This window comes from Cinclus cinclus, chromosome 4, assembly GCF_963662255.1.
Source record: "Cinclus cinclus chromosome 4, bCinCin1.1, whole genome shotgun sequence".
Classification (NCBI taxonomy): Eukaryota; Metazoa; Chordata; class Aves; order Passeriformes; family Cinclidae; genus Cinclus; species Cinclus cinclus.
The window spans coordinates 57,190,069-57,202,213 of NC_085049.1; the positions used below are offsets into that span (position 1 = coordinate 57,190,069).

Sequence of the window (12,145 nt, forward strand, 5' to 3'; positions counted from 1 at the left end):
GCCAGTGCTTCTCCAGATTCTTGAAGTGCTTCATAAACTCTGCTACAACATCTGCAGCCATATTTCTTACGTTCAATTTAATGTGCTTTTCCTAGCACTGGGCATAAAAATGATTATAAACCACACATATAAAAGTCCTGAAACACAGATTCCTGAAAAGACTGCCTGAAAAATCACTCAATGCTTAGTCTCTACAAAACTCAGCTTCCCTTGCCCAAGGGAGTCTACCATAATCTGGAAGATAATGGTTAAATTTTTGAAACTCTTGGTGTTATGCTCAGTTACAAGGCAGTACCTTACCACAGATGCTTTTGCATACTGCATTAGCAAAGACTCTTACACATGCAGCATCAGTACTCTACACAAAAGAGCAACTCTCTCTAGGCTTTTACCTTTTCTAATACAAAACTTCTAGCCAGACACAGCTGTGTCAGAGTAACTTAGCCAGGCTGTCTTTCATTTCCTTAGTCCTGTTTCCACTAGCAACATCAGAACCGTGGTCTTTTATCTGAAATTCAATGACAAGGAGAGAGACTTTAATAAGAGGACTCTGATTTTGAGATTGAGAACTGAACCTAATCAGAATGTTATTGCCAAATTCAGCTGACAAAAATGACACAACAATATGTAAGATGATAACGACATGAAGAAGAAAAGGCAATTTTTATAAGTTTTAGATTCATCTTTAGAATAGAAAAGGTATTCTTGCAATTTGACTCCATTTAGCAGTTAGCCAATTTGGATGTGCCGGCAGGAAGCCCTTCCTGCTCACTTCAAGGGAGGCAGCAGCCTCCGGAGAACTCCAGTGACCTGGGACCAGCAGAGGGCACTGCGTCACCAAGTGACAGCGGTTGGACGCGACACAGCTCCCACCAGGCAGGGACAGGGAGCCACGCCGAGGGAAAGAAACAGATTCTGGAAATTAGAAACGTGCATTAGTCACCAGCATATCAATCCCACAGCTGATAAGGGCAACACTGTTAAAACTGGTCTCCAATTCTGGGCATTCCTGGAAACACACCTAAATCCAGCTCTGCCTCCGCACATCTCAAGTCACCACATGTTGATTTTAGGGCAATAAGCCTCCTCCTGAAAATGCTTTTCAAGGGGTAGGGCCAAGTTGGTCCTGCCCTGCAGTGTATGCATCAAGGCTGGCTTAAGTCAAAAAACATCCTGTCAGCTTCTTCTCTCCTTTTCCAAACCTCTAAATCCTTGTTTGTGGCAGCAGGAAGTCTGTTCAGACATAAAGATATCACAGCAAAGAGCTGGCAATTTCCATTCTGTCCTCCCCTTTTACTCTCCGCCTCCTCCAACCTAGCAGACTTTCAATGAGCAGAGAACCAAGTTAGAGGACATGAAAGGAATGCTGAGGTAGCAGCTTCAGAAGAGTGTCTTTCTACTTGCTTATTTCTAGTTTATTTTGAATTACCAGAGGTTGACCATGAAGTAGCAAATAGCTCATATATTTTCTTCTCTCTGTATTCAGTCCAGAAGGATTCTCAGCATTAGCAGCTTTGAGGATAAATAAATCATACCAGTCAGGCTAGTGAGTGAAAAGTTTCCACTTTCTCTTTGTACAGTTGGTGGAATAACTTTGCCAGGATGTGGAAAGGGGCCTCAAAATTTTTCATTTCCTTCTGTAAAGAAATAAGAGAGTTGTGAATTGCAGATGGAATAAGCATTTGACTATTTCTGCTCTGTTTCACCAGAGAAGGATGAAAACCGAGTTAGATGATAAACAAGGGGAAGAGAGTCCTCAGTTATCTTTCTCGGCCTGAAAGAGGAGATAACTTTACAAACACCCCTTGCACAGATGGTGAAAGGAGCAGATACTCACCACTGACATCTCACAGTATTCCAGGCCATGCTTCTCAGCCCACTCCTGTGCTTGTTCCTGCTCCACAACTCGACGATCAGCTAGATCTGTTTTATTCCCCACTACGACACCTACAAAAAAAGACATGAAACAAAAGAAAAAAAAACCAGCTCATCAATGCTGACTTGTATGCCATAAATACTGGAACATTTGTAGAAGTAGCTGAAAAAGTTGAAGGTGTGGAGAATAGTCTATAACTACCTACAAAAGATTCCAAAAAGGAAACATATTCAAGCCACATCTGCTTTTTGATAAAAGCAAAGGAGTTGGAGGAAGCCATGTCTGCCCCTGACTTAAAATAAATGCTCTATTTCACAGCTCAACAGAAACAACTGCTGTCATACAAGAGGGGAGTAGATAACAAAAATAACACCCATTCTTACCTGGGATGTGCATCCCAACTGCTTGAGCCCTCAGCTTCTCCAGCCATTTGTTACAGTTGTTGAAGGATTGCTCATTAGTGACATCATACACAAGGCACAGGACGTTGGGCTGCTCCCACTGCACAGCAAGAAAGGAACACTGTCAGCTCTAATGAAACTGATGTGGTCAACAGCCCGCCTGTAAACGTGGCAAACACAGCTGCTAAGATGAAAATAAAAAGCCTAACACCCAGGAATCCTATGCCTTGGCTGAGGTTTCACATTTCAGTTGACCCAACTAAATCACTGATATTGGAAGAGGTGGCCTTGCTTTCCTCCCTAGTCATATCTGTGCAGTCCTGCCCCTTTACTTGTATCAGCTCTGGCACTCATCTAATCCCGGGGCAAGCTGATTTTTCATGCTGAATCAGCACAAAATTAATCCTAGAAAAAAAAGTAGAAAGGTTTTCTTCCAGTTTGAGAAGCTGAGCCAGCTTCTAGAGAAGTCCCTTGCAAACCAGATCTTGTGCAAGTGCAAAAGTGGAATTGCTCTTGTAGACAATAAACCATTAGGTTGACTTAGCCATCTTATGAAAGCTCACATCAATTAACTGATTCTGCTTCTCAAAATGAGATAACATGGTAGCGAACTATATAGGGAAGGTCACAAATATGTGAAGGAAAAACTCAAGGGCAGGATTATGCTCAAGGACAAGAGTGAATCCTGTTGGATCAAACACATCACTGTAACACAAAATAAACTCTCCCACTGTTGAAGTTTGCAGCAAAACAGATGTTTTTCTAAGAAATAAAAATAACTTTAAACAACAGTACACAAAAATTCGCAGTTAAAATTCCCTATTTCTTTTGTAAGAACACTGCCTATCTGCTTTCTTTTTGCTGTAAAGTATCTCTTCTAGTACTTATACAAGTTTTAGAGAGGTAGAACAGGATGCATTGGCAACTGAGGTAATTGCTCCCATTTACACTAAAGACAAAGTTTGCTACATCTGCCAGACTGGGGAGCTCAGATCTTCAAAGCAAAAGCACTTCTTTGGAAGAAGAGGACTGTTACATAAGACTTACCAGTTTCTCCAGCATTTCGGAAAATAGATCTTTTCCTGCAGAGTCAAAAATGAAGAATTCCTGAAAGCGGAAACAGAAAGAAGGCTCTTGCCAAGAAAAATGCAGTGTAGGGAAAGGTTTTGGAAGTAAGTAAATACTGAAACTTGTAACTCCAACATTTTATTCAGTACAGCAGTGTCATGTGCCTAAGGGACAAATTTCCCACACTGAGAAAACTCCAGATAGTATGAGAAAATAAATAGCTATTTTTCAAGTATAAGCAGCAAGACTTATTTCCAAAAGGCACCAAGTCTAGTCTCTATCCCTACTGGAAACAGAATATGTGGAGTAAGACAGTAACCTCTACTATTTATACAAAATTATATGCATTCCATTAATGGGAGTATAGGGCATTAAGGAAAAATAACAGATAAGCTTTGGCTTCTGCAGTTCCAAGAATCACAAACTAAACCTGAGTGCTCTAAAGGACAGAACAGAATCTCAACAAAGCTAGCAATAATTTTGGTTTAAAATGTGTTTGATACAAGTATATAAAAATTGTATTTTTAACACTAAACTAACCCTGGAGTATCAGCAATTATACATGATCAGCCTAATTTCCTTAATGCAACTTAATTGCCCTATGAACATGCATAGTGATCTTCCACCAGAATGAGACTCGTGTGGGGCTTGAGCTCTGGATGTCTCTTTCTGACCCAATTTATGTCACAGAAAAACTCACCACACTATCACTTGTCTCTGGAACTGATACAGCCTTCACCAACAGTTCTATTCCTGCTGTCTGTCAAGAAGAATCAGGAAAATGAGGATCAGGAGAGTTTTTAAGAGCCTGTCCAGCTGCATACCAACCATGCATTGGATTGAGGCAATTCTTGTGAATCATTACAATTCCATCAAACACAGACTGCTGGAAACTCAGCAATACTCCTCCTAGCTCTGGTAACCTAATCTCACCAATATGTCAACAACTCCTAGATTTGCTCAGCTGGGGGAAAAAGGAGGAGAACCAAAGAGATTTGCTTATATATGGCTCAGAGTATTAGCTGAAGTCTGCAGGTCTACATTCACTCTCACACTGCTGCTCTAATGCATGCCTTAGAACGTTTTGCACTAACCATGTGATGAGCTAACATATGGGACTGAGATTATTTGTGTTTCTTCCACCTTTTATCTCATCCTGCTTTGTAACTCATTTGTTTGTTCTATTTCTATCCTTAAATTCTGGTTTCCATCTTTATTTCAATGAATAAACATATTTTAGGTTTCTTTTCTCCGCACTCACATTTTCCTTTTTTTACTTTACTTATATTTACTTTTATTTTTATCCTGCTTCTGATTAGTCATCACCATTGATTCTTACACTGAAAGACTGCAAACTGTATCCTCTTCATCTGGGAACAGTTTCTGTAGATTATAATTATCCTGGGGCTATGCAGCACATCTTGGTGTTTGCACAGTGATAAGCTCACTGTCCACATGCACATTTAATAGTTGGAATTAAAAGCTTTCTCCTTCAGCAGTGCTTTTTCATAGAGTAGTCCCTAAAGGGGGGAGCTCTCTAACACCACAAAACCTTATGAAAACATTGGTTCAGCAGGAAAATCACAAGATTAACTAAATTATTCTGTCTTAAGTTTCAACATCAGCATGTACATAATGCAGACTTACAGAACATTAAATGTTTTCTCTTCAGAATCTAGGGTGTAAGAAAGAAAACCCTCTAAGATCCCACCCCGAATGCCTCAACTCAAAATCATATTTATTTTGTTCTAGGCCTCTCAGTTTTCCCATTCATCTTAGAAAAAAAAATTGACAGCAGTCTGCGCCTGTTGTATGCTTACCAGTGTGTAGTTCTTCTGAAAATGAGCCCCATCACTGCAAAACATCTGGGCTAAAGCACTCTTACCCACAGCTGGATCTCCTGCAAAACCAAAAACATACAATATTTTTGTTTCATACTAGAGTATCTTATTTTCCCTCAGTTCTGTTACCATCACATGTCATAAGAGCCTGGATGCTCTAACTCTGAACACAGGCAATTTAACTGTCACATGCAGCACAAAACCATCTAAAAGTTAATACCCACATGAGGAAATGAATATTGCTGTTATGCATTCTGGTGGCTGACATCTGATTTCTGACCTATACACAACAGCAAAGGACTGCCAGATCAGGCAGTGATCAGGGTAGAACTGCCGTTCATTCTAAAATTCATGCCTACTCCACAGCCCTTACCTAGGAATGAAAATTTCCCAGATATGTTATCATGTAGAGAAAATTGCAATGTGATAAAGGACTGGGCTTATTAGGAGGCTATTTCCTCTCCTTAGGTTACCCATTGCTCTAGACTCAAATCCTCGTTATATACTGAGACAAAGCTGCTTAACCTGGTAACATTTCTCAATGAACTCTTCTTGCTGACCCTGCTAAGAGAGCAACTCTTGCTGACTCAATGCTGCTGGTGGCTCATTAGTTGCATCCTGAGCATAACAGAAGCAAACGTCACAGAGAAAGCACATGGCTGGAGAGAAGGACCTGCTGATTCATCCCTGTATGGAAGGAAAAGCAAGGTGCTTTAGTTTTTGCTCTTCTAGGGCCAAGGCTTTCTCATATGGCTTGCACAACACTTCAGGCAAACCTGGCAGCTGCCTCCTTTGGCTGGCTCTTACACAACTCTGTGAGATCCAAAGCAATCACAGGATCACGGAATATGATGAGTTGGACGGGACCCACAAGGATCACTGGGTCCAACTACCGGCCCTGCACAGAACCATCCCCAAGAGTCATACCATGTGCCCAAGAATATTGCCCAAATACTTCTTGAACTCTGCCAGGCTGGTACTGTGACCACTACCCTGGGGAGCCTGTTCCAGTGCCCAAACACTCTCTGGGTAAAGCACCTTTTTCTAATATCCAACCTAAATCTTCTCTGACACAACTTCAGGCCATTCCCTCAGGTTCTGCAGAACTCACATATGCCCATATTACTACATAAAAAAAGATCATAAATCATAACCCTTTCTAAACAGAGACTTAACACTTCCAAAGAGCTTATCATTTCTCCACATAATGTCTCACTAGCCTGGATAGTTAAAAGGACAGGCAGGAGCCAGTAATTAAATACCTCAAAGGTTCAAGCTTTACCCTTAAAGGCACACTCATAACAGCCAGACCCTGGAATAGTCTTTCACATTATGTTGCTAATAAATAGAGCCAGAAAGGAAGTATTTTACATTATGTTGTTAATTAATAAACCAAGAAAGTGCAGTAATTTTGACTCCATTACAGCTTCCTAATGGTGTTTTGAAGGAAATTGGTAAAGCCCTCTGCTCATATACTATTACAGAGGAGGAAGGGTGTTTTGGATAGTGACAATTACCCCTAGATGCATTAACCAAACGTAGTTCTTGTTTAAACATTTTTAGCATGCTTGCTTACTTTGAGCTGAGTTGGGCTCATAATATTTAGACAGGAAAATCTGGTAAGTCAGCTTGTTTGTTCTCTGTTCAGTTCAAGCTTATGCGGAAGACAGCACTCTGTTCTGAGTGGAAGCTATTCTGTATTTCAATAGACAATTAGATCTGTCTTTGTAAAATGAGATAGAGAGGCACACATTGCTCCAAACTGTGCAGGCATCAGCCAGCACAAATTCTTAATTAATGTCTTGCCTTTCTTTCACTTGACAGCCCCAGGTGTTCTTTCCCTCTTTTTATTCTTTGCCATCCTCTTTAGTCCATCACAACAGTACACTTCCTCAAAGTAAGTTTCCCTGCCCTCTTCAGTTTAGTTTCATGTGCCAGTAGTGCATCACACAGCGTATCCATATTTCTGTTATTCTGCCAGAATCTGTAGGGTCTTTCCAAAATGCCTGCTATGCCCAGTTGTCTCTCTACAATGAAAAGCTTTGTGTAGTGTCTCCACAGATAACTCAGACAACAGATTTTTTTTACTTTGTGTCTGTAAATGACCCTCGAGATAGGTCTTCTATTGTCAATTTAATGGTCTCTGTTTTACTAATGAGAGCCCTTTTCCCCTGTTCTCTTTGACCTCGGTGTAGCTCCCAATTCTGGCTCCTCATAAACATTTCCTTAGGTCCACAAGAGCTCCCAGTTCCATTTCGGATGGGTTTGCTCCTATCTATGTAATTGCATTTTCTTCTTCCCTTTAGGTTGTTGTGGTTATATCTTACATCCCTTTCACCAGAGTGTTTTTTTCTGCCACAGAGTATCTATTTTTCCTGGTCTGCTTCATTAATTTATTATTTTCAATAATACATGGATATTATTGTAGCACATAAGAGAATGACATATGGCATAGGATATTCCTGTTCTTTGTTCTGTGAAGAGAATTGAAAAGACTGCTCTAGACACAATTAGGATTAAGGACATTAACAGGTCATCCAAATAAAACTTACATGATTTTAAAATGGTCATGGAATTGGCCTGTAGCAACACAAAACAACAAAACTGATAAGACTTCAGCAAAGCCAGCATATTGGGAGTGGGAAACTTCCAAATTGGAAATGATGCCTATGTTTCAGGTGTAGAAGATGGGCAAGATATTCATGCTGTTCACAGCAGCAGACCCACAAGGGAGATTAATACTTTTGTATTTGCCAAAGACCACATCTGGCTTTGTGTGAGTAGATGGTCAGATGCTTCCGAGGTTAAAAAAGGCAAATATTTTATTGTGGATGAAATAATTTGGAACTAAGAGTTAAACCCGGGAGCTGACTGCACACAAAGAATTTGTGCTTTTGGCTGAAGCTGCACAGAGCTTCAATGTAGAGGGAGAGGAAAAATTAATTTTTTTTCCCACCAAGTGTTAACAGCCAGCTGTACCTACTTTCAACAGCTCCATAACCCATCCTGACTAAATAAACTGGTGTCTTCAGCTCATTTTTTTCCTCAGGTTAGCCTCCGAATTGTTCGTTTGGCGAAAAAGACGCTACTGTGAAGTGCTCAAGCTTCATCCTTCTACTCTTCGTTTAGGCTTTACCTTTCTATCATACTCTCAGAATCACCTTAATTTCTGACAAGCAGTTTTCACATCAGCCAAAGCAAGGCTCACAAATGAGGCAGGACTCAGCTGCCCACCCTGCTTCCTTCACGCTTTCTCCAATCTCTGCGCCCACCTTTCCACACTGCAGAAATGCCCTTTTTGGTTTGGGTTTTTTGTTCCTCTTTTTCAGATCCTGTCCTTGGATTTCAGCCGATCCCACTACACCTCGCACCCTCCCTGGGCACAGCTCGACTCCACGTGGCAGGCGGGGCCGGGTACCGAGTGGTAACAACACACACGACTTCCACCGTCTCCGTCCCCAGGCAGACGAGCTCCTTACTTCTCTCCCGTCGCCTCTTTCCCCACCTCTCCTCCGGCGGGCCGGCCCTTCCATGAGGGGCTGTGGGAAGCCGGGCCGTGCTGCCGGCCTCGCCCCACTTCACACCGCCCACTCCAGTCCCCCGTGGCCAGCGGGGCGGATGGGAGCGGGCGGGCCAGACTCACCTGCCAGCAGGCACTTGGCAGCGAGCTTCACCATCGCGCCGGGCCGGGGCAGGCGGCGGCGGCGGGCCCGGACGGCGGCAGCGGGGATCGCCACCGCGCTGAGCCGCGGCCTTGGCAACCGCGCGGCCCTGGCAACCGAGCGACCATCCGCCCATCTCCATTGGCTGCTGACCCTGCTCATCAAGGCCATCCGGAGTTATTATTGGTTTTCTCGCTTCTCCCCGCCCTCTAGTCGTGCTGTCAATCAAAGCAGACGCCCCGCCCCTCCCCGTGGCGCCGCGGCAGTGCGGAAGGCGCGGGGGAAAATTCTGCCTAGCAACTAATGACGTCATCGAGGGCCAGCTTGTTATTGGGTAGAACGCACGGGATGAAATGACCCTCTGGGGGCACGGCAGAAAATGATAGAAGTTACGGACAAGCAGCTGTGGCAGCCCCAAGGCGGGAGGAGGCAAGCGTGGGGAGAAGCCTCCCCTTTCTGCCTGTGAGCCCGCGGAACGCGAAGTTCTGTGCGGAAGGGCCCTGGCTCCTCTCCGTGCGCTTCGCCGCGCATGCGCGCGGCGGGATCTCGGCCTGCACGTCCCTCGGAGCCCGGCCCCGGCATTTGGGTCACGCTTCCCTCAGGGCTCGGGGCGGGAGCCGGGCTGCACCGGGCTCCGAGCTGTGCTGCGGCTGCTCCAAAGTCGGCCACGAAGCCGGGTCAGCACGGCGGGAACAGGCGGTGTGTGAGGCCGCTGTCGCCCTGTGGGAGTGGAGCTGCGCTCCTTCCCGGCTGATCCGCTCTCCTTTCCTCCAGTGCGCGCTTTTCCTCGTGTTTGGCCGTGTTAATGAACTGAAAGTTCTCTTGCTTGCTGATTTCTTAGCTGCGTTCTCCTTCCCCCCGCCCCCCCTTGTTAATTTTTGTAACCTTTCACACTGCACTAGGTTAATTTCTGTTTGTTTTTTCAATTGTTACTATTAAAAAATATTTCTACAAAGCTCTCCCTTGGCTACTATTAAACTATTTCCATGCTCTGTTTTTATTCTTTGAACTGCTTTTCGGTCTTTCTTAAGCAGTCCAAGAGAGTGGATTTGGCTGGGAGCCAAAAAAGGGGACCAGGGAGCTTCCTGGGTTTTCCACTCCTTGCAACCTCTTTGAAAGATCTGTGCTATCAGAAAGCGTGCCATTAATAGCAATCTTAATTTAAAAAAATGCCTTTTTTAGGGTATAAACTTTACCTGGCTGAAGTTTGGATTGTTTATTCTGGGACAAAGAATGTGCTTACTGTGGAAAGCAGGGAGTAAGCTTGGGAAAAACAGAAGAATCAATAATGCATCTGTATTTGGGTTATAATTTCGACCATTGTACATTCCAAGGGTCAAAAAAAAAGTTTCCCAAGTTTTATTTTAAATGTCAACATTTTATTTTAATGCAACTGCTTAGAAGGCAGCTCTTTTACCTTTCCTGGGACATGTCTAACTTAGCTGTTACATGTCTAGCCAGGCAAGCAAATAACATAAAATTAATGAGAACCTATAGTTAAATCAAAGGAGTGTTCCATATGCACATCAAATAACATTGTTTCTGTGATAAAAACACAAAGGGGATGTCACTAGCCTGAGTGGGCAGACTTCGATTGTTGATGATGACTTGCAGTAAAATATAGCAATGGAGTCACCATTCTTCCTTTAAAAGGGAAAAGAAAAATTAATCCCAGGCTTCATTATTACCTTCTCTGTTTTCCATCCCCAAATCCTCCATCACATAAAACAGATGTGAGCTATTGATGTTCTCCATCACTTATGCCTAAATAGCTTACCTTCTCTTTCATCTGTTCTGCCTTCCACTCTGTCCTCCAAGAAATTAACTTGTCTCTGCATTGTTCCATTTTCACAATCTTTACATAATCATTTGTTGTCTATTTGTAATATTGCCCCAGTTTACTGACAGGTCTCCAAGCAAAGGCTTTGAGGCTCCATTGTGATGTACTTGAGGTTTATTGATGGTGGCTGCAGCGTGGTGGTATCCATCAGCATTTACTGAGGTCAGAAACATCCCCAGGATTTTATACTGGGATCGCCTCTACAGAAAGCATAGATTATGTTGGAAGTGAGATTTTCATTGCTACTGAAAATTTCTGCTTGGAATCTGCATATCTCCTTCCTGCTTGCTGCTTTCATATCAGCACCCTCTTCATTTATCCCATTCCCTCATTTCCTACCTCTGCATGCATGTGTGCACAGAACTCTTAATGGACTTGTATCATCTCTATTTCTTCTGTCCTTTTACCCCACTATATTTTTTTTTACCCAATCTATCTTTTCCTCTGCCTGACTTCTCACAGGTGTAAGTTGTTCCCCTACCAGCATTGACAGTGATAGATTAAGGATGGAATGACTTATCTGCACCTTGTAATCCAAACAGAATCACAGTCTGCAGTTAGCAGTCCACAGGGGTTGCTGCTGAATAAATTGGAATGCTGGTAGCTGTGCTCGTTGAAGCTTCTCTCATCTTGAATACGTGAGAAAGAGGGATAGAGGAGCCCTGTGGATTTAAACAAAAAACCCCCAACAACAGAGGGTGATGCCCTTACCCTGGAGAAGAGTTTATTAGGTTGAATCCTGTTTTAGCAACTAAGGAGGAATAATACACTCTTGTCATTCACACATTTGATTTCTCCCTCCAATGAAACAAGATTATTTTGGGTGGTAAGTGCCCCTTCTCTCATGTGAGCAGGAAAAGTTTCCCTGACAGCCACAAGGCCCTGAAATTGGAAGTCACATTCCCTTAGGCAGTGGTCACAAGCCAGCAGTCAAACTGCACGTGTGTTCTGTGTGGCTCACATTTCATCCGGCTCCAGGAGGCAGCAATGGTGGAACTGCAACTCCAGCAGGAGTGGCAAGGAATTTCAGACACCAGGTAAGGCTTTATAATGGGGATTAAACTGAGGTCGTGCAGTCTTTTAGACTGAGGTATAATTGGTGCTCCAGATTCTGCCAGGCACTGCATAGGTCACTTCATTATTTTCTTCACAGAGCATACCTGTTGAAAATTATTTTTTTCTGAGGCAGAATTCGCTAGAATTACTAGGACTTGTTTTCACAGTTGTTCATCTATTGATGCAAACATTCTGGATATGTTCAGAACAGAGCAGGTTACAATATGTAACTTGAACCTGCTGCCTGATACAAGCTACTGAGGAAGAACTGTAGCTTTCTTTGGAGTAAGTTGTGCATCTCAGGAGGGCATTAATGTTGAGGAAAGGGAATTTGTAGGTCTTTCTGTAAGAAATCTCTTAAATACAAAGTATTTCATCAAGTATTTTTTAAAAAAACTTAT

The 12,145-nt window shown here is 43.0% G+C and overlaps 1 protein-coding gene across 3 annotated transcripts; it reads right to left on the reverse strand.

Annotated features, from left to right (window-relative positions):
• Window positions 1-1,502: 1,502 nt before the first annotated feature.
• Window positions 1,503-8,863, reverse strand: IFT27 (intraflagellar transport 27). 3 transcript variants are annotated; one of them, XM_062491306.1, is made up of 7 exons: window positions 8,830-8,863; window positions 5,166-5,242; window positions 4,046-4,105; window positions 3,325-3,384; window positions 2,260-2,377; window positions 1,838-1,947; window positions 1,503-1,637 (listed from the first exon to the last, which is right to left on the reverse strand). In XM_062491306.1, the coding sequence occupies exons 1-7, from the start codon at window positions 8,861-8,863 to the stop codon at window positions 1,539-1,541; spliced, it is 558 nt and encodes a 185-aa protein (XP_062347290.1). In that variant the 3' UTR covers window positions 1,503-1,538. The 3 variants fall into 3 exon arrangements, with proteins under 3 accessions (XP_062347290.1, XP_062347289.1, XP_062347288.1); XM_062491305.1 differs by having other exon boundaries at window positions 5,166-5,245; XM_062491304.1 differs by having other exon boundaries at window positions 3,325-3,422; window positions 4,045-4,105; window positions 5,166-5,245.
• Window positions 8,864-12,145: the final 3,282 nt, after the last annotated feature.

Bases quoted from the DNA above. Each gene is read 5' to 3' on its own strand.
- IFT27 (XM_062491304.1), bottom strand. From the start codon at position 8,863: ATGGTGAAGCTCGCTGCCAAGTGCCTGCTGGCAG. The intron at 5,246-8,829 runs GTGAGTCTGGCC...TTGGTTTTGCAG, and splicing joins TGCCAAGTGCCTGCTGGCAG to GAGATCCAGCTGTGGGTAAG. The intron at 4,106-5,165 runs GTAAGCATACAA...TCTTCTTGACAG, and splicing joins TTCAGAAGAACTACACACTG to ACAGCAGGAATAGAACTGTT.